Source organism: Neoarius graeffei, chromosome 3 (genome assembly GCF_027579695.1).
Source record: "Neoarius graeffei isolate fNeoGra1 chromosome 3, fNeoGra1.pri, whole genome shotgun sequence".
NCBI lineage: Eukaryota > Metazoa > Chordata > Actinopteri > Siluriformes > Ariidae > Neoarius > Neoarius graeffei.
Window position 1 is genome coordinate 30,450,821 of NC_083571.1, and position 19,582 is coordinate 30,470,402.

Consider the following 19,582-nt stretch of genomic DNA (forward strand, 5'->3'; position numbering starts at 1 on the left):
GAAAGAAATAGAGAGGCAGAAAAACAGAGAGATAATCTTCCGTTTAATGGATATCACATTATATCTGGCAAAACAAGCTTTGGCCTTTCGGGGTAATGAAGAAGGCTTGTCAAGTTCAAACAAAGGAAATTTCCTGAACCTGGTAGATTTGCTTGGCCAATATGACAGCGTACTCGGGCGTCATCTTGACATAGTCAAGGAAAGCCAAGCATCAAACAAAAGGCCCCAGGTGTCTCTCCTATCCAATAGGACTCAGAATTACCTCATAAAAGCACTTAGTGTTTATGTCAAACGAGTCATACAGAAGGAAGTGATGGAGGCATCACAATTTTCTATTCTGCTGGATGAGACCACTGATGTGTCACATATTGAGCAGGTGTCCTTTGCTGTGCAATATGTCCACAACATGACTATAAAGGAACCCTTTATTCAGTTATGTGATGTGGCATCAACAACTGCAGAGGCACTGGAGAATGTTGTGATGAAGTTGCTTGAGGAAAATAACTTCAACATTCAAGATGTCTGTGGACAGGGATACGATGGGGCAGCTAACATGAGCGGACGCTACAATGGGCTGCAGTCCCGGATTCAGAGGCTAAACGAAAAGGCACTGTATGTGCACTGCCATGCACATTGTTTGAATCTAGTTTTAGTTGAGAGTGCAAAATCCAACAAGTTCTTTGTGGATTTCTTTACAGTTGTTGAGAGGCTGTACACATTTATTGCCAGCTCCACAAAGCGCCACGCTGCATTTGTGGATACTCAAAAAGCCATGAATCCAGACCAACGTGTCCTTGAACTGCAGAGGCTTTCAGACACCCGTTGGAGCTGCAGGGAAAATGCTTTGAAGACAATTAGGAAGGTCCTCCCTGCTATCCTACAGTACTTGAGAGGTCTGAGAGAGTCTGACACCCCCCCCCCCCCCCCCCCCCCCCCCCGATCTGGCTGCAGGAGAGGCTAAGGTGCTGTTAAGCAGCATAGATTTCGAATTTCTGCTCTGCCTTGAAATAGCAATGCCAGTGTTCATGGAGACATCAGTGGCTTCTAAAGTTCTCCAGCAGAATGACCTGGACTTGGCTGCTGCTTACTCTGTTTTGGATGGTGTCATGAAGCGAGTAGGGGAACTGAGGAGAGACAGTCATTTCTCACAAATTTACAACACTACCACAACAATTGCAGAGGAACATGACATAAACATTCCGACAAGCATTCCAGGTAGGCGCAGAAAAGTCCCTGCAAAGCTGAAATACACCTCTAAATCTAAATCTGCGAGGGAAGATGATGAAGTTCAGACCTTGGAGGAGTACTACAGGGGAAGAACATACTATACATTTTTGGATAGACTGAGACAAGAACTAGAGAGAAGAGCCTATGGAGAAGGGAAGACTCGGGACATTGTGATGTCATTACAGAGACTCACTGACCCAGAACAGTGGGTGAATGTTGCTAGCAGCCAAGTTCAACATACGGCCCATACACTATGTGAGTTTTATGGTCTTCAGGGGGAAGAAACCAGTCTACAAACAGAGCTGAGAGTCTTCCATGCATCTTACAAGTGTCCCAAGAAGACAGTGAAAGCCATGCTGGAAATATTAAGGGAAAACCATGCTGACATTATTTTCCCCACACTGTTCAAACTGATCAAAATCTATGCCACTCTGCCAGTCTCCACTGCAACAGTGGAATGCTCATTCTCAAAGCTGAAGCTGATGAAAACAAGGCTCCGTAATCAGTGTGGTCAAGAGTGGCTGTCTGACCTCCTCCTCCTGGCCATAGAAAAGGACATAGAAATCAACAAACACGAGGTCCTGAACATTTTTGTTGACATGACCCCTAATAGGCGCCTTCTTTTTTGAACGTTTGCACTCTCACTATGTTAAATATGTATGTATGTAAATAAATATGTTTAGTTTCAATTAGTAGTAGTTAGTGAGACTGAGTGCTGAGGTCTGCCCTTTCTTCAGGTCAGAGCAAATGCCCTTCATAATTCCTGTGCACATCCCTGCCCCCAAGGATGTGTGCTAAGCCCCCTCCTCTTCACTCTGCTGACCCACGACTGCACACCAACATCCAACTCAAATCTCTTCATTAAGTTTGCAGATGACACGACTGTGGTGGGTCTCATCAACAATGGCGATGAGACAATCTACAGGAGTGAGGTGAGCCGCTTGGCCATGTGGTGCAAGGACAACAATCTCCATCTGAACGTGGAGAAGATAAAGGAGATTGTTGTGGACTTCAGGAGAGAGCACACCCAGCATGCTCCACTATCTATCGACGGTGCTGCAGTGGAGCGGGTGAGCAGCACCAAGCTTCTGGGTGTGCACATCTCTGAAGACCTGTCCTGGAGCAACAACACCGCATCACTGGCCAAAAAAGCCCAACAGCGTCTGTACTTCCTCCACAAACTGAGGAGAGCAAGAGCCCCGGCCCCCATCATGCACACATTCTACAGAGGCACCATCGAGAACATTCTGACCAGTTGCATCACCGTGTGGTACGGCGCCTGCACCGTGTCCTGCTGCAAGTCTCTGCAGCGCATCGTGAGAGCAGCTGAGAGGATCATTGGTGTCTCTCTCCCTTCTCTAATGGATATTTATAACTCCCGCCTCACCTGCAAAGCCATCAGGATTGCAGGTGACCCCACCCACCCATCTCACAGCCTCTTCAGCCTGCTGCCGTCGGGGAGGAGACTGCGGAGTCTCCGGGCCAAAACCAGCAGGCTCAAGAACAGTTTCTTTCACCAGGCGGTCAGGAGGCTCAACTCCCTCCCTGTTCTGCCCCTCCTCCCCCCTCTGCTCCCTGCCACAGATTCTGCTCGCACACCCCCCTTCAGCATCTGACATGTCATCCTCACAGTTCCCCCCCCCATCACACACACACACACACACATACATCTCATCGTTCATTAACACACTGAACTCAGGGACCGCACATCTCACTTTACCTCGCTCATTTGCACTATTCCGCACTACCTCACCTTAACAGCTGCTAGTTTGTTTATACTGCTTATTTCATGTTTCATGTTTACCTGCTATACCTCAAGTGCCCTTGACTGTTTGGTTATTTGAACCAATTTGTGTGTGTGTGTATATATATATATATATATATATATATATATATATATATATATATATATGAGAGAGAGAGTGTTTAGTCTACGTCTAGTTCATATCTAGAGTGTTTATACTGTTTATATTGTCTGTTTGAGTGTTTAGTCTGTGTGTAGTTCTTATCTAGTGTTTACACTGTTTATATTGTCTGAGTGTCGGTTTTTTTTCAGCCTGAGGCCCATGGTAAAACTGAGCAGTTTTACCATGGAGGAGTGGGGACTTTGCCGTTTCCTCGCCCCTGGGAGAACCGCTGCCTCCACGGGCGGCCAGTGCCGCTGGAGGGCCGCCCGTGCGACCTCGGCTCCCGACAAAAGATTGGATCTAGGGCTGACTTTCAATGGATCGCAGCGATGGGGCTGCTCTGCCACTCACGACACCCCGGCCCAGAATCAGGGAAAAATACCGCGCGCTGACGTCATTAAGGTGCGACGCGAGGAAATAAAATAAATTCAACAAATGTTTGGGTTTTTACTGAACAAACAAACAAATAAAATGAACGAGTGACTTAAAAAAAGAATGTGGGTGTCTTTGTAAAAACTGTTTTGATTGGCTATTATAACAGAGGTAGCGCAGAGTACCTGGCTAACTGCAGGAAGCGGTTAGCTGCACAGCTAATGTAGCCATTGCAAACGCACCGATTTTAAAACACGGCAAAACGACTTAACAGTTATACACTTACTTGTTCGGTGTTTGTGGCTGATGCGGCAGGGATGCTTAGTACGGACCCAGGCTTCAGTGACAGTTGATGTGCAAAACCTGCCCTGTACTGTCCCAAGTTGTGGAAACATTCCTCAGGAAAATGCTTCCGACAAGCATACACCGTCTTAGGTAGACTCGACGGCGTATTATTGAAGTAAATAAAATTAAGCCACTGCGTCTTCAGGGGCTCTCCCGTCGGCAGTAAAAACAGGCTCTTTTCTGTGTTGTCACATCCATGTACAGCGCAATTTCCATGTTTCGCTCGCTTAGGTGATGCCATGTTGTTGTGTCCTCTATGGTCTCCTCACTACAACTGAGCGGGGCAATCCATACAGTGGGTGGGAATCCAGAGGGGGGGCGTGGGGATCATCTCCCTTGCTGACGTAGTAAAGGGAAGAGCTTATCAACGCGCCGTTTTGACGTGCCATTCTCAAATGTTGGGCATAGTTTGGTTTAGACATTATGAAATTTCTAGCCACTGGGGTGACTTAAGAAGGTCAGAGGAACTCATTTTAACGTTAAAAAACCTCAGAAAGTGAAAATTTCATGCCATGGGACCTTTAAAAAAAAGTCGAACTTTTTTCTTCATCGGAATTTTGTGAAATTATCATTTCTTCCCTTAAAAAAATCTCAATGACAGGAAGTTCAGCTGGCACTCAGAAAACTCTACTTCTGTCCATGGTGAGAGACAGAACCCTCTCTTCCAGTCCAAACCCATTCTGTGTGTGTGTGTGTGTGTGTGTGTGCGCACTGTAAAAAATGTCCGTAGAATTAACAGTGAATTTATGTAAAATCATGGCATAAAAAACTGTAAATACAAAAACAATGAAGCAGTGTGTAATTTACATCAATATACTGTAAAACTCCTAACCAAATACCACTGTTAATTTAACAGTAAGAATATGTTGAATTGATCATATTTTTTTGTAGAATTTACAAATTGTTGTAGTTTAAACACAGACAAACTGTAATACTAAAACAGAATGTGACAGTTAAAATTACATCATTGCCCTGTTAAAAAAATAAAAAAACAGCTACCATCATGGCTCAGTCGACTAAGGTGCCATACCATGAATCCAGGGACCCGGGTTCGATTCGAACCCAAGGTAATTTCCTGATCTCTTTCTAGCTCATTTCCTGTCTCTACACTGTCCTATCCAATAAAGGTGAACAAAGCCCCCCAAAAAAATCTGTCTAGTAGGTCATTGCTTGTAACCATTTTGAATCATTGTTTGTTTATTGTACAATGAATATCCGTAAAATTAACAGTTATGTATTGATTATTGTACATTGAATACCTGTAAAATCTACATTTAGTTATCATTAATTGTACATGGAATCCCAGTGAAATGTACAAGTTATTCTGTAATGTTGTTTACATTTCACTGTATTTTTAACAGGATTATTCTGGCAACCACAGCTGCCAGTGTTTTTCCGTAAAAATAACAGTGTGTGTGTGTTTGAATTTTTTACTCCTGGCCTGTTTCGAGTTGAGGGGCATTCCTGAGTGGTTATTAATTAACCGCCGATTAAATAAAAGGATAATTTTGCCCACAGGGCGCACAGGTGCCCAGAAGGAGGCGCCGCCTGGCGGTGAGAAACAGGCGGTTTGGTAATGTGTGCGCTCACAGAGGCGCTCAGGAGGAGAGGAGTTCCTCAGAAATGAAAACTCTAACAGATATGAGAGGGGAAATACAGAGCCCCTTAAGTCCTGAAAGGTGATATTTTTATTCTGTGCGCACAAGTTATTGTGTGTGAACAAGTTCATTATCTTGTGCACTTAATAACTGGTTCACACAGGATAATTAACTGGTTCTCACAATTATCATTATCCTGTGTTTCCACAAGATTGATCATTAGCTTGTGTGTACAAGATAATAACTTGTTTCTACAAGATAATTTACTTGTTCTCACAATTATTGTTATCTTGTGCTCCCCCAAGATAAGTAAGCTATTGATCATTATCTTGTGAGCACAAATTAACTTGTTGCCACAATTGTTTCCACAATATAAATATTGATCATTAGCTTGTTCCCACAAGATAATAACTCATTTCTACAAGATAATTAACTTGTGCACACGAGATAATTAACTTGTTCTCACAATTATCATTATCTTGTGCTCCCACAAGATAAGTATCGAACATCTTGTGAGCACAAGATAATTATTGATCATTGTCTTGTTCCCACAAGATAATAACTTCTTCTCAAAGGGTAATTAACTTGTTCCCACAATTATCACTATCTTGTGTTTCTACAATATAATTATTCATCATTAGCTTGTTCCTACAAGATAATTGACTTGTTCCCACAATTATCATTATCTTGTATTCCCACAAGACAATTATTGATTATCTTGTTCCCACAAGACAATAACTTCTTCCACAATTATCGTTATCTTGTGTTTCCAGAAGATAATTTTGATCATTATCTTGTGTGCACAAGATAATAACTTGTGCATATGAGACACTTAACTTGTTCTCACAATTATTGTTATCTTTTGTTCCCACAAGATAATTATTGATCATTATTTTGTGAGTACAAGATAATAACTTGTTCCCACAAGATAATAACTTGTGCGCACAAGAAAAAAATATCACCTTGCAGGACCTTAGGGGCTCCATAAGAAAATACTACAGAGACACACTTATAAACAGACAGAAAGGCTGAAAACAGCAGAAGAAACTTGTTTGAAAGCACTGTAGAAATCTAAGTTTACTCCATCATCAAAAAAAAAACCTCTCACTGGTTGTGTTATCAGTCCATCATTTCCTTTGCTACAGAATTCAAAACCTTGTATATAATTATTTGATATTTCTATGTATTTAAAACTGCCTGGATTGGACAGATATACATGTAGAAACCTCGTGCTTTGTCCAGTATCAAACCAAAAAACAGACACATTTTGATAGCACTGTTTTGTAATCTTTTTTTATTTAAGCTTTAAATTCCTCTTTTGTTCTCATCTTTTCTGTTCATGTGGTCAAAACCAGACAGCACACACAAGTAGGTTCTTCAAGCACATCTAACTAACCTCCAACCTTTAATTAATTGAAGGACAGAAAAGGCTACACCCTACATGCTGTCATATGCTGAGGATATTCTTTCCACGTCCCCATACCAATCCTTCACTGTAGGTCTGAAAGTGCCTTCCATATCTGGTATTTTATTTAAAATATTTTCTGTTCTGTCCAGAATCTACAGGGATTTTTTTTATAAAAAGTTTTGTGTCCACACTTAAACAACAGATAGGACAAAGAAAATGAAGATAGACATGGTATCAGAGTTGTAAAGAAAAAGCATATTAAATTGTAACCTAATTCTTACTTTCTGTCAAGTGGTTCAATAGATGAATATCACCTTGAGATCTAGATTTAATTCTGTGTGGGTAGGTGATGGTCTTTTCCTGGCAAGCCAGCTCAGAGCTCTTATTGCCTCACTTCCCCCTCCCCCCCACACACTTCCTATCTGACCAATCATGTTTCCCCTCAGGAAGTGTTGATCACAGCTGGTGAAGTGTCGATTGAAAACAACCTGGAGTCTGATGGCTCAGTTTGAAGAAGAAACCTTTTGTCACATGCACACTTCAAGCACAGTGAAATTCATCCTCTGCATTTAACCCATCTGAAGCAGTGAAAACACACACACACACACACACACCCAGAGCAGTGGGCAGCCACACCAGAACGCTCGGGGAGCAGTCAGGGGTTCGGTACCTTGCTCAAGGGCACCCACGTCAACCTAACCGCATGTCTTTGGATTGTGGGGGAAACCGGAGCACCTGGAGGAAACCCACGCAGACATGGGGAGAACATGCAAACTCCACACAGAAAGACCCTCGCCGGCTGCTGGGTTCGAACCTGGAACCTTCTTGCTGTGAGGCGACCATGCTAACCACTACACCACCGTGCCGCCCATCCACCGTGCCTGCCATTTGTCCCTTTAGAGCACCGTTATCCTCCCTTGATGAACACCCAGGAGAGAGGGAAACTTAGAACTTAAGTTTAGTTCGTCTGCAAAAAGCATCTCTCTTAGGAGTACTGTCCTCACCTTGGTCTTGCAGCAGAGTCTCATCTCATCTCATCATCTCTAGCCGCTTTATCCTTCTACAGGGTCGCAGGCAAGCTGGAGCCTATCCCAGCTGACTACAGGCGAAAGGCGGGGTACACCCTGGACAAGTCGCCAGGTCATCACAGGGCTGACACACAGACACAGACAACCATTCACACCTATGGTCAATTTAGAGTCACCAGTTAACCTAACCTGCATTTCTTTGGACTGTGGGGGAAACCGGAGCACCCAGAGGAAACCCACGCGGACACCATGCAAACTCCACACAGAAAGGCCCTCGCCAGCCCCGGGGCTCGAACCCAGGACCTTCTTGCTGTGAGGCAACAGCGCTAACCACTACACCACCGTGCCGCCTGCAGCAGAGTCGTGCAAGGTTAAATAGCTTTCTGTCAGACCTTGTGCGCAGATAAATGCCGTCTGTGGATGTGTCGAAGGCATGCGACAGAAGTATGGAAAAGAAAATTCCAAAGAGTGTCGGTGCCAGCATGCAACCTTGTTTTACCCCGCTATTTATGGAGAAAGGGCCCGAGCAGGATCCATCATACAAGACTGTTCCTTTCATGTTGGTGTGGAAAGACACCACCATGCTACACAGTTTTGGTGGGCAGCCGATCTTCTTTAGGAGTTCAAATAGGCCTGTTCTACTGACTAGATCAAAGGCTTTGGTAAGGTCTATAAACAGCATGTATACAGGGGTTGGCCTTGCTCTCTGCTCTTTTCCTGCAGTTGACGCAGGGAGAGAATCATGTCGGTTGTTGACCTTCCCGCCCTAAATCTGCACTGAGATTCTGGATAAACACAATCAGCCAGGATTTTTAGTCTGTTTAGAAGGATCCAAGCATACACCTTGCCGACTATGTTCAGGAGTGAGATGCCCCTGTAGTTTTTACAGTCCCCACGATCTCCCTTGTTTTTATAGAGTGTCACAATGGTTGTATCATGCATGTCCTGGGGAACAGCCCCTTCCTCCCAACAGAGGCAGAGTAGCTCGTACAGCGGCTGAAGCAGGGCCCGTTTCCCATGCTTGATGGCTTCAGGTGGGATGTTGTCACTACCTGGTGCCTTCTCGCATGGGAGGGAGTCGATGGCTTTGCTCAGTTCTTCAATAGTTGGCACTTCATCAAGTTCCTCCATGATGGGAAGGCCTTCCATACTGTTGAGGACGGTGTTGGAGACTGACATCTCATGTGAGTAGAGTTGAGAGTAGTTCTACCCATCTAGCCATTTGCTCCTTACGCTCAGTGATCTTTTCCCCTGACAGAGATTTCAGGGGGGCAGCCTTTTTCACAGTTGGTCCTAGAGCCTTCTTGATGCCATTGTACATTCCCCAAAGGTGTTCCCTTAACTCCCACAACATTTTCTAGTTTATCCAGGAGAATAGAATGATCAGTGGTGTCAAAGGCTGCACTAAGGTCAAGCAATACAAGCTGGGAGACACAGCCCTGATCAGATGCCAACAGTAGGTTGTTTACTACTTTAACCAGTGCTGTCTCTGTGCTATGATGAGGTCTAAATCCTGAGTGATACATTTCATGGATGTTATTCCTATGTAGATATGAGCATAACTGCAGTGCCATAGCTTTTTCTAGGATCTTGGAGATAATGGGGTGGTTTGATATTGGCCTATAATTGGACAGCTGACAGGGATCGAGGTCAGGCTTTTTAATCAGGGGTTTGATAACTGCTAGTTTAAAGGATTTGGGTACATAGCCAATCCTAAGAGAAGAATGTGGTGGTGTTGTTTTTTTTAGAAGCGGTTCAATTACTTCAGGTATTATCTGTTTGAATAGTCATGTAGGTAAGGCATGTAGTAAACAAGTTGAAGATTTTGATGCAGAGATTCATGAAATTAGTTTGAATTCTCTAAGGTTAGTAAAACATTCTAATTGCTGATCTGATCATTATATTGTTAACTACAGGGTTACTTAAATTGTCAGGTCTTAAATTAGTCATTTGAATTTTTTTGTCAGATATTTTCAATTTTGCCATTGAAAAAATTCATGAAGTCATTGCTACTACGTATTGCAGGTGTGCATGTGTCTGTAGTGGTCTTTTTCCTGGTTAATTTTGCTACGGTATTAAATAGGAAGCTATGATTATTTTTGTTATCTTCTATTAGGGTGGAGAGATATGTTGATCTCGCAGCACTAAGAGTTTTTCTATACTTTAGGAAGCTCTCCTTCCAAGCTAATTTGAATGTTGCCAATTTTGTTTGACGCCATTTACGTTCCAATTTTCGAGTGGTGTGTTTTAAAGTGTGAGTGTCATCATTACACCAGGATGCTATTTTTTTTCTCTCTGATCATTTTCCTTTTAAGTGGAGCTACAACCCCAATTCCAAAAAAGTTGGGACAAACTACAAATTGTAAATAAAAACGGAATGCAATGATGTGGAAGTTTCAAAATTCCATATTTTATTCAGAATAGAACATAGATGACATATCAAACGTTTAAACTGAGAAAATGTATCATTCAAAGAGAAAATTAGGTGATTTTAAATTTCATGACAACAACACATCTCAAAAAAGTTGGGACAAGGCCATGTTTACCACTGTGAGACATCCCCTTTTCTCTTTACAACAGTCTGTAAACGTCTGGGGACTGAGGAGACAAGTTGCTCAAGTTTAGGGATAGGAATGTTAACCTGTTCTTGTCTAATGTAGGATTCTAGTTGCTCAACTGTCTTAGGTCTTTTTTGTCGTATCTTCCGTTTTATGATGCGCCAAATGTTTTCTATGGGTAAAAGATCTGCACTGCAGGCTGGCCAGTTCAGTACCCGGACCCTTCTTCTACGCAGCCATGATGCTGTAATTGATGCAGTATGTGGTTTGGCATTGTCATGTTGGAAAATGCAAGGTCTTCCCTGAAAGAGACGTCATCTGGATGGGAGCATATGTTGCTCTAGAACCTGGATATACCTTTCAGCATTGATGGTGTCTTTCCAGATGTGTAAGCTGTCCATTCCACACGCACTAATGCAACCCCATACCATCAGAGATGCAGGCTTCTGAACTGAGTAACAACTTGGGTCGTCCTTCTCCTCTTTAGTCCAAATGACACGGCGTCCCTGATTTCCGTAAAGAACTTCAAATTTTGATTCGTCTGACCACAGAACAGTTTTCCACTTTGCCACAGTCCATTTTAAATGAGCCTTGGCCCAGAGAAGACGTCTGTGCTTCTGGATCATGTTTAGATACGGCTTCTTCTTTGAACTATAGAGTTTAAGCTGGCAACGGCAGATGGCACGGTGAATTGTGTTCACAGATAATGTTCTCTGGAAATATTCCTGAGCCCATTTTGTGATTTCCAATACAGAAGCATGCCTGTATGCGATGCAGTGCCGTCTAAAGGCCCGAAGATCACGGGCACCCAATATGGTTTTCCGGCCTTGACCCTTACGCACAGAGATTCTTCCAGATTCTCTGAATCTTTTGATGATATTATGCACTGTCGATGACGATATGTTCAAACTTTTTGCAATTTTACACTGTCGAACTCCTTTCTGATATTGCTCCACTATTTGTCAGTGCAGAATTAGGGGGATTGGTGATCCTCTTCCTATCTTTACTTCTGAGAGCCACTGCCACTCCAAGATGCTCTTTTTATACCCAGTCATGTTAATGACCTATTGCCAATTGACCTAATGAGTTGCAGTTTGGTCCTCCAGCTGTTCCTTTTTTGTACCTTTAACTTTTCCAGCCTCTTATTGCCCCTGTCCCAACTTTTTTGAGATGTGTTGCTGTCATGAAATTTCAAATGAGCCAATATTTGGCATGAAATTTCAAAATGTCTCAGTTTCGACATTTGATATGTTGTCTATGTTCTATTGTGAATACAATATCAGTTTTTGAGATTTGTAAATTATTGCATTCCGTTTTTTTTTTTACAATTTGTACTTTGTCCCAACTTTTTTGGAATCGGGGTTGTACATAATCTAAAGTATAGTGGAACGTTAACTATAAGCATTCAGTTGCCTGATCAAGTTCTGCAGGGACGGACAGTGATCCAGTCAAAGTTGATAACTCTGGGAGATCATTTATAAAGCTCTGTGCAGTAGTTGACGTGAAATGTACATTTAATACAGTAGCATGGTGAGGTGCATACCTCATTGCTCAGACATATTTTGAATAAGATGAGTTAATGATCTTTGATAACTTCAGACTGTGGAAGTGTGGCTATATTTTCTATATTTAACCCAAATGTTAGTATTAGATCGAGAGTGTGACCACCATTATGGGTCAGTCATATGACATTCTGATTAACCCTTACTGAATCTAAAATGGACATGAATGCTGTTTTCAAAGGGTCGTCTGGGTTATCAAAGTGAATATTAAAATATCCGACAACTAAAGCTTTGTCTAAGGAAATGACCAGGTCTGAGGTAAAATCTTCAAATTCAGAAAGAAACTCAGAATATGGCCCCAGGGGCCTGTAAATAATAAGTAATGGAATTAAATAGGCAGACTTATTTTTCGAGACTATATACATTATATTATTATGAAGAACTTCAAATGTATTACATTTTATAACCAGATTTTTGTGTTACACCTAGATAATCATAACTGCAATACCTCCTGCTCTGCCAGTTAGATGAGGCTGGTGTATACAGTATAACTGTATCCAGGGCAACTAGTTTCATTTAAAGCGATATATTCATTAGGCTTAATCCATGTTTCTGTTAAACACAGTACATTAAATTCTTGGTCAGTAATAAGTTCATTAACAATTAGAGCTTTAGATGTAAGAGATCTAATATTTAATAGCCCTACCTTTAGATCAAAAGTGCTGGCAGTGGCTGTACAGTCGGTATGATCTAATTTTATTATTGAGTAGGTTACTGGTACAAATACTCTGAGTATTTCTACTTTTTTGTTTAGCTTGGGGAACAGACACTGTCTTGATGTAGTGGACCCTGAGTGATGACTCTGTCTGCTAGCTGCACAATCAGTTTAGCTTGTTCGTCTGCTCCCTGGCCTTGGTTCTGGACTGTCAGATGTTAATTAGGCCTGTTCTGGGATGATGAGCTATGCTGCAAGAAATGAGAACAGCACCTTCCCGAGTGGGATGGATACTGTCCCACCCAAACAGGCCAGTAGTGCCCTGAAAATTAGTCCAATTATCTATAAAGTCCACATTGTTTTCAGAGCACCACCTGGACAACCAACAGTTCAGTGATCATAACCTGCTGTAAGCTACATTGTCACACCGCATTGGGATGGGGCCAGAGCATACTACAGCATCAGACGTTGCCTTCGCCAATTTAAACACCTCTACAAAGTTACTCTTAGTAACCTCAGATTAACAAAGGCGTATATCATTAGCTCCTACATGGATAACTATATTTGAGAACCTGTGCTTGCCTAGGACCCTAAGATTACCTGCTATGTCTGACACTCTGGCTCCCCTATACACCTGACTAAGGCTGCTGGTGCCCCTAAAGGCCTAGCTAATTTCACGTGCCATATGATAGTCTCCTATAACCAGAATTCTTTCAGGTTTCTCAGCGGGTGCATCACTGAGGAGGGCAAACCTGTTCAACACGTGATGCAGAGAGTAGTAGTGCTACCACGGGGGAGCCTCAGCAGTAGCTTTGGCTTTACACTTATGCTGCCGAGTCGTCACCCATTCGCCCCGCTGTGAGGACTCTAATGCCAGAGTTGGGGTATTACTAACTCCACCTAGAGCATCCAGACTTTCCTCTGCAGAAACTACACTGTTCTTATTCTCAATAACCCTCTCTAAAGCCTGGATACGCACCTCCAAAGCTGCAATCTTCTCCATCAGAGAGCTAACTAATCTGCACTTATCACAAATAAAGCTGTCACTCGTGATGGAGGAAGATTGACTAAACATCCTGCACTCAGTACACTGAACAAGCTGAAGGTGTGCCATGATGAATGAATTCACATACCTTAATCGAAGCTCTGTTGATATTAAAGCAGATCTGATGTAGATTGCCTCCGCTTGCGGTCTTTATGCAGGAGGAGAAACAAAGAAAGCTTCCGGTCTTGGCGTTCTTCTGAAAAAATTTAAAATGCAGAAAAAGGAAAGTGAAAGTGAAAGTACAATCAAAAATGAAAAGGATACTGGAAAATTATTTGTAGAGAAAATAAAAAGATTGGTGATTAATGCCAACACTCGCGGAAAAAAGACTCATCGCAAACAACTCGGAAACCAAGAAGTACATCATACAGAATGCGCATCTAATCAATGACTGCATGTTTTTCTTTGTTAAATAACATTGTTTTAAAATTTGTTTATCTTAATAAAAATTGGAGTAATTAAACGTCTCACATTAAGAAGTACTTTGAAGCAATGATGCTAATATGAATGAATTGTATCATATTTGTTAAATAACATTGTTTTAAAATTTGTTGATTTGTTTAACTTAATAAAAATTGGAGTAATTAAACGTCTCACATTAAGAAGTACTTTGAAGCAATGATGCTAATATGAATTAATTGTATCATATTTGTTAAATAACATTGTTTTAAAATTTGTTTATTTGTTTAACTTAATAAAAATTGGAGTAATTAAACATCTCACATTAAGAAGTACTTTGAAGCAATGATGCTAATATGAATTAATTGTATCATATTTGTGCATTTACAATTAGCCCTAAATGCCATTTCATTGTGTTTGGGGGGAATCTATAATCTGTAAAACATGACATTAGACTTAATACTGCTCCTCGCTTCAACAATCTCACTTAACTGAAACAGTTTTACTGAACCCCACAGACGCAATTCTTATGTAACTTCTGAAAAGCACTTGAGTTTGTAGTTACTGTACATCTCGGGTCTGAATACAGATATGGACAATTTCAGTATTAAAACTTTACCCAACTCTGAATACAGCCCTAAATGTCTTTTTCTGTGATCAGTTTCACTTTTCAAAGCAAGACATTTCAACTCCAGTATTTACTACATCTCTACTGAAGTGAAAACCTGGATTGAGAACAGTCCAATGTACAATGTCTTATCAGTGTTAAAGCTTAAATAATTTTGAGATTGAGTGTCCCTTTTTTCATGAAAATGGTCTGGATCCAGGATGGACTTATTTCAGTTCCAGTTTGTACTACTTCTCTACTGAATATAAGAGCTGGACTGACAGCAGACAGGACTGCAAAGAGCGAGGAGCAGACTTGGTGGTGATAAACAGCAGAGAGGAACAGGTGAGAGAGAGAGAGAGAGAGAGAGAGTGTGAGTACAAATAAGTATCTATATTCATACTGTGCTATTTTACTTATAGCAGTTCATATATAGAGAGAAATACTTTGATATTGTTCTCTCCATTGCAGGAGTTTATCATGAAACAGGTGGGCAGCTCCATTTGGGCTTGGATTGGTCTGAGTGACAGAGACACAGAGGGAGAGTGGAAATGGGTGGATGGTACATCACTGACCACTGCGTAAGTGACTTGTATTTATTCCCAAATATCTTTCTATATTCCAGAGTACTATTATTATGAAGCTATCTACTGTATATAATCACAGTTATCATGTGACAAAGCAGTATTCTGCTGGTTGATAATTTTATACTATGTTGAACTTGGTCCTGAACTTAGTCCTGGGTATGACTTTAAACTGCAACCTGTAGTGAGTCTCAGGTCCGGGAGGACTTAAATATTGGGGAAAGTGGAGTTACCTCTTAATCACTATTGCTTCCAGGTTCACTCTGACCTGGAGTGATAGCACCTGCCTGGGTTCCAACTATGGTTTAAATAATACACCACCAATAAAGCACTGGCAGCAGGGCACTTTTCGGTGCACCATGACAGATGAACCCAACAGGGTCAATGGCACACCCCCAGATGGCATGCAGAAGAGCAACTCAAATGGCCAAAGGATGGCATCACTTGGCAAGTCAGTTGTCACTGGGGGACAACTTCCATGCTCGTCAGGTCTGTGGCACTTTTGTGCACCACTTGGCATCAGGTCTGGAGGTCCAGAGAGACAACATGATGGGGGCATGACATCGTTTGTCTTACCTTATTGTGCAAGGCACTTCACTAGGAGAGGAGAATAGTATATGAGATCTCATGAGGCCAGGCATTCCATGGCGGTTTGGCTGGGCTATTCGTGCCGCCACTGTGGACGGCTCTGTCGCTCTGGTGCATGCCTCATGGCCCATCTGCGTTTCTGTGCATTCTAATGAAGCAGTCATCATCACTAACGATGGACAGCTGGCAATGACTACATTGAACTAACTGCAAAGATAATATAATTCACTTTTATATTCTCATCACAACAATAACATTATTACTGTTATGTTGTTAAGAATCTCAATAAACACAGGCTAATCAGTTGATTTACATATACTAGTGCATCTCAAAAAATTAGAATATTGTGAAAAAGTTCAATATTTTCCATCAGTTATTTAAGAAAGTGAAAATGTTATATATTATAGACTCATTACACATAAACTAAAATGTTTCAAGCATTTTTCTATTTTAATTTTAATCAGTATGGCATACAGTACAAAAACATAAAAAAACCCATCTCAAAATATTAGAATATTTCATTTCAAGTTCGAGTAAAACAGTATGAACACAGTGTATCTCTCGGTCTAGTTCAGTACACACAACCACAATCATGGGGAAGACTGATGACTTGACTATTGTCCAGAAGATGATCACTGATGCCCTCCACAAGGAGGGTAAACCACAAAAGGTCATTGCTGAAAAGGGTGGCTGGAAAAGGTGCACAAGCAACAGGGATGGCCGCAGTCTTGAGAGGATTGTCAAGAAAAGTTGATTCAAGAACTTGGGAGAGCTTCACAAGGAGTGGACTGAGGCTGGTGTCAGTGTATCAAGACCCATCACAAACAGACATCTTCAAGAAAGGGGATACAACTTTTGCATTCCTAATATCAAGCTACTCCTGAGCCAGAGACAATGTCAGAAGTGTCTTATCTGGGCTAAGGAGAGAAAGAAATGGACTGTTGCTCAGTGGTCCAAAGTCCTCTTTTCAGATGAAAGTACATTTTGCATTTAATTTGGAAATCACGGTTCTAGAGTCTGGAGGAAGAGTGGAGAGGCACAGAATCCAAGGTGTTTGAAGCCCAGTGTGAAGTTTCCACAGTCTGTGATGATTTGGGGTGTCATGTCATCTGCTGGTGTTGGTCCACTGTATTTTATCAAGTCCAAAGTCAACACAGCCATCTACCAGGAGATTTTAGAGCACTTCATGCTTCCATCTGCTGACGAGCTTTTTGGAGATGCTGATTTCCTTTTCCAGCAGGGCTTAGCACCTACCCACAGTGCCAAAACTACTACCAAATGGTTTGCTGACCATGATATTACTGTGTTTGATTGGCCAGCCAACTTGCCTTACCTGAACCCCATAGAGAATCTATGGGGTACTGTCAAGAGGAAGATGAGAAACACCTGACCCAAAAATACAGATACACTGAAGGCCACTATCAAAGCAACCTGGGCTTCAATAACACCTCAGCAGTGCCACAGACTGATCACCTCCATGCCACACCACATTGATACAGTAATTCATGGTAAAGGAGCCCCAACCAAGTACGTATTGAGTGTATAAATGAATATACTTTTCAGAAGTTGGACATTTCTGTATTGTAAATCCTTTTTTTGATTGATCTTAGGGAATATTCTAATAATTTGAGATACTGGATTTCTGATTTTCATGAGCTATAAGCCATAATCATCAAAATTAAAACAAAAAAGGCTTTAAATATTTCACTTTACATGTAATGAATATAGAATATATGAAAGTTTACCCTTCTGAATTAAATTATGAAAAAAAGGAACTTTTTCATGGTATTCAAATTTTTTTAGATGCACTAGTATGTGTGGAATTGAAGGTAACTGAAAACTCATCTGTTTCTATTTCTGGGCTTTTCAGGTACTGGACTGATGGGGAACCAAATAATATAGGTGATGAAGACTGCACTGGGATTTTGGATAAGGGCTGGAACGACATGGAATGCTCAGGAAATCTCTTATGGATCTGTAAGAAAAGTTATTTTAGTCATTAGGGAACAGTCCAGTACAATATTCATAAATCAAGCTAAATTTATGGAGTGGTTCAGTTTATTTATTTTTTTTAATCACATGTAATGCTTAAAACAAGAGACAGAAAGCAGCTTTACACAAATCTAGAAATATAGTTGTAACTGTATTAGCCTCAACACTGTTCTTGTGTTCTCAGGTCCTATCATGTAAAACTAAGGGTGTGATCGCTGAGACTTTTTGTGTTCTGAAACATTTGTGTTCTGTATTGCATTCATCATAATTTGTTTTCAAGGAACTGCTTGTTTTTAAAAAAAAATTCACCTTTTTCCACTGAACCTAAATGTAATAGTTTGCTTATTAAGTTTAAATTTAAGCGCAATTACCAGAATAACAATAAAGATATCTGCAAGTGATGTTCACAAGTAGTGCTCCCAATGTCGATTTTTGTGTGTTGATTTTTGTGTGCTCTGCAGAATCCATATTAGCAGAGTGTAATGTGTGAGCTGATGAAGTAAGACATAAGCATGTAAGACCAACGTTGCCTTTATTAAGCATAATCCAAGAATCACAGAGACCATAGTGGGGTCATAGCACAGGTGGGCAGCAACAAACCAGAGTAATCCATGAGCACAGACAAGGGTCAAAACCAGTAACTTTGTCATGCAAGAAGCAAGAAACAAAAGAGGCTTAAGACAACTGATGATAGTATCAGGAATCACCGATAGATTCCAAGAGATTCCTGATTGCTTTCACATCAGGTTGGACCACACATTCTCCTGTTGGAAAAATTGTGCTCTTGCTTTCTGTCATGATAAATGGTGAGAGTTGTCTTTTGTTTTCGGGGGTTCTCCAATAATGTGGTATAAAGTCAGTGTGTGCGCAACTGAAGTATCAATGAATAAGTATAGTATCATTCAAAAGTTTGGACACACCTTCTAATTCAATGGTTTTTTTCTTTATTTTAATTAATTAAAAGTCACTTCATGTCAAAGTAATGACAGTCTCTTATTTGTCTTTACTTAGTTGAGTGGTTCTTGACATAATATGGAACAGTACAGTTGTGGAATAGGGCAACTTACTGTATTTTTATTATTTACTGTTTGATCTCAAACACATTAAAAAGGCAAGAAATTCCACCAATTAACTTTTGATGAGGCACACCTATTAACTGAAAAGCATTTCAGGTGACTACCTCATTCTGCTGGTTAAGATAATACCAATAGTGTGCAAAGCATCATCAAGGTAAACGCTGGATACACTGAAGAATCTAAAACATCAAAAGTCTCATCTCATCATCTCTAGCCGCTTTATCCTGTTCTCCAGGGTCGCAGGCAAGCTGGAGCCTATCCCAGCTGACTACGGGCGAAAGGCAGGGTACACCCTGGACAACTCACCAGGTCATCACAGGGCTGACACATAGACAACCATTCACACTCACATTCACACCTACGGTCAATTTAGAGTCACCAGTTAACCTAACCTGCATGTCTTTGGACTGTGGGGGAAACCGGAGCACCCGGATGAAACCCACATGGACACGGGGAGAACATGCAAACTCTGCACAGAAAGGCCCTCGCCAGCCACGGGGCTTGAACCTGGACCTTCTTGCTGTGAGGCGACAGTGCTAACCACTACACCACTGTGCCGCCCAACATCAAATGTATTTTGTTTTTCATATCCAATACACACAATTTTGAGCCTACAATATTATACATATAC

At 41.3% G+C, this 19,582-nt stretch overlaps 1 protein-coding gene across 1 annotated transcript in view; it reads left to right on the top strand.

Moving 5' to 3' along the window:
- The window catches only part of LOC132883260 (CD209 antigen-like protein E), a 41,091-nt gene extending 22,233 nt beyond the window's left edge, over window positions 1-18,858 (top strand). Inside the window, exons 3-5 of the mRNA XM_060916650.1 lie at window positions 14,932-15,056; window positions 15,183-15,292; window positions 17,754-18,858. Coding sequence (XP_060772633.1) covers window positions 14,932-15,056; window positions 15,183-15,292; window positions 17,754-17,886 — 368 coding nt within the window. The 3' untranslated portion in view covers window positions 17,887-18,858. The remainder of the gene's footprint in view (window positions 1-14,931; window positions 15,057-15,182; window positions 15,293-17,753) is intronic.
- The last annotated feature ends 724 nt before the right edge of the window (window positions 18,859-19,582 follow it).